Source organism: Alexandromys fortis, unplaced genomic scaffold (assembly GCF_014885135.2).
Source record: "Alexandromys fortis isolate MF-2015 unplaced genomic scaffold, M_Fortis_MF-2015_v1.1 scaffold_4679, whole genome shotgun sequence".
NCBI lineage: Eukaryota > Metazoa > Chordata > Mammalia > Rodentia > Cricetidae > Alexandromys > Alexandromys fortis.
The window spans coordinates 1-2,159 of record NW_026072539.1 but is presented as its reverse complement, the minus strand read 5'-3'; the positions used below and the strand labels follow the sequence as shown (position 1 = coordinate 2,159).

General features: G+C 37.4%; 1 protein-coding gene across 1 annotated transcript; it reads right to left on the bottom strand.

Annotated features, from left to right (window-relative positions):
- Positions 1 to 39: 39 nt before the first annotated feature.
- Positions 40 to 1,004, bottom strand: LOC126496444 (ribosome biogenesis protein NSA2 homolog; the record flags this gene model as incomplete). Its single annotated transcript, XM_050133950.1, has 2 exons — positions 40 to 686; positions 776 to 1,004. Coding segments are annotated over 2 exons (440 nt in total), but the record flags the coding sequence as incomplete, so codon positions are not given.
- Positions 1,005 to 2,159: the final 1,155 nt, after the last annotated feature.

The following is a 2,159-nucleotide window of genomic DNA, read 5'->3' as shown; positions in this document are numbered from 1 at the left end:
CCCCGCCCCCTCCCAAGTGCTGGGATTACAGACAAACTAGGCAAACTTTTATCAAATGAGCTACTCCACAGCTCCCAGTGATACATTTTGTTAAAACTTAAATTCGAAATGTTTTCAACGGGGATATTTCAATCTTGGTGATAAGACAGAAGTTTCTATCAAACTAAATTTATAAAATTGTGGCTTGAGAGCTGGCTTAGCAGCCAGGAGCCCTTCAAATGCCGCTTTTCAGAGTACCTGGATTCAGTTCTCAGCACCCACATAGCAGCTCACAACAGTAATTCCAGTTCTGGCCTTTGTCGGCATCATGCAGTGTCAGAAATGCACACACATGGGCAAACATACATGTAAAATAAAAATAATCAAATCTTAAATCATCAAAATAAATTTATGAAACATTTTAGGACTTTGATATAAAAACGGAACTAGAGTTGCACTTAATGTTCCAAATTAAACTGGAGATAAACCTAGAACCTCAAATTTTAATATAAATATTTCTGTCAAGCAAGACAAGATTAATTTTTTCATCGCTTACCGCCTTCTCTTTTCGTTTCTGCTTAATCATGTTGGAAAGCACTTTTGCTCTAGATTGCCCCTCTCTGTCCAGCAGGTAGGCAGGTACTGCTCCTTGTGGAGTCTTTTCATCATTCTTTTGCTTGGTGTTTCTCTTTTCGTGCATCTTAATACTATCAGAAAGGAAAGAGATTTGGAATGTGTTTGGCAATGATCACCCAATGGGTGTTCCCGATCCTGAGAGTTAGACAGGACCACTTACGTCTTTTTCATTTGTATTTTCTCAGCATGGCGCTGCTTATGGTAGAGCTTAGCCTTCAGGCCAATCATTTTCTTTGCCTTCTTTGAACGTTCATGGGCCTCCCGACTTTCTTTCTTTCTCTTTTTCTCATGGTAATCCAAACGATATCCATAGCGTTTACGGTGTAATTCAATATGCTCATTTTGTGGCTGAAATGATTCAAGAAACGTTACTTTAATTCTTGTAAGTACTGAAAGGATTATTTAGGTAAGGTTCCCACACTACCCAAAGCTTAATGACTCTAGTACTATCACCATTCATAGGATGTAAATTAAATATACCTTTACCTAGGACATCATTCATGTGTTCACACCGGCATGAATCCCAGGAAAAGCTCCTGTTCAATGAAGGGATTTATCTACTAAAGAGATGAGGTAACTACAGGATTTCATTATTTTTTGCCTTCGGACAATAAGGTAAATTATTTTCAGTTTTTTTTGTTTTTTATTAGAAACTTTGTCAGTTTTACCAAAAAAAAACAATTTACATAAAACAAAATTTGCCATTTTTAGCCATAGGTTTGAGTTGTAATTTCTGACCTATAATATATTTCTGTAACCATTAAAATCAAGATGGCGTATTTATTTTCCATCACCCCAAAACATTCCTTGTGCTACTCAAGTCATCCCCCCAACACATCGCCATCTTCAACCCTATGTGTTTTTTTTCTTTTCCTTTTGTTTTTTGTTGATGGTTCTCCGTGTAGCTCTGGCTGTCCCGGAACTCAGAGATCTGCCTGCCTCTGCCTCCCTAGTGCTAGGATTAAAGGTGTGCACCACACCACCACCAGGCACAACCTTATATTTCTATGTTTACTTTTTTCCCCAGTGAATGAGATCTACAGAAAATATACCCTTTTGCATCTGGCTTCTTTCAACTGGATTTATCCTTGTGCATATCAGTGTTTAACTATTTTATAATGATGGGTAGTGTCCTGGTGTGAAAACATAAACTCATTTGTCCACTGCCCAGATGATGGTTATTTGGACTTTTTTCCCTTTGGGAGTTAGCAGTAAAGTTTCAATATTACAGTTGAATTCAGATCTCTGTATGGAAATTGTCCACTGCCATTAATTGTCTTCCGAAGTGGGTGTATCATTTTGCTCATTGTCAGTACTGTATGGGATCCCTTTGCATCCTAAATAGTTTCATTTTTTATCGATTTAACAATGAAACTGTGATCAGCATTTATTTACATGTTGAGCCCACAAAAAATGACAATAATGCAAGGTCAAGTCCAGTTTAGAGAATAATGCTAAGTAACAAAACTATTACGGATGGTGTTTTTAACTGCTATCACATGAACTCTGCAGCAACGCTAAGTAACAAAACTATTACGGATGGT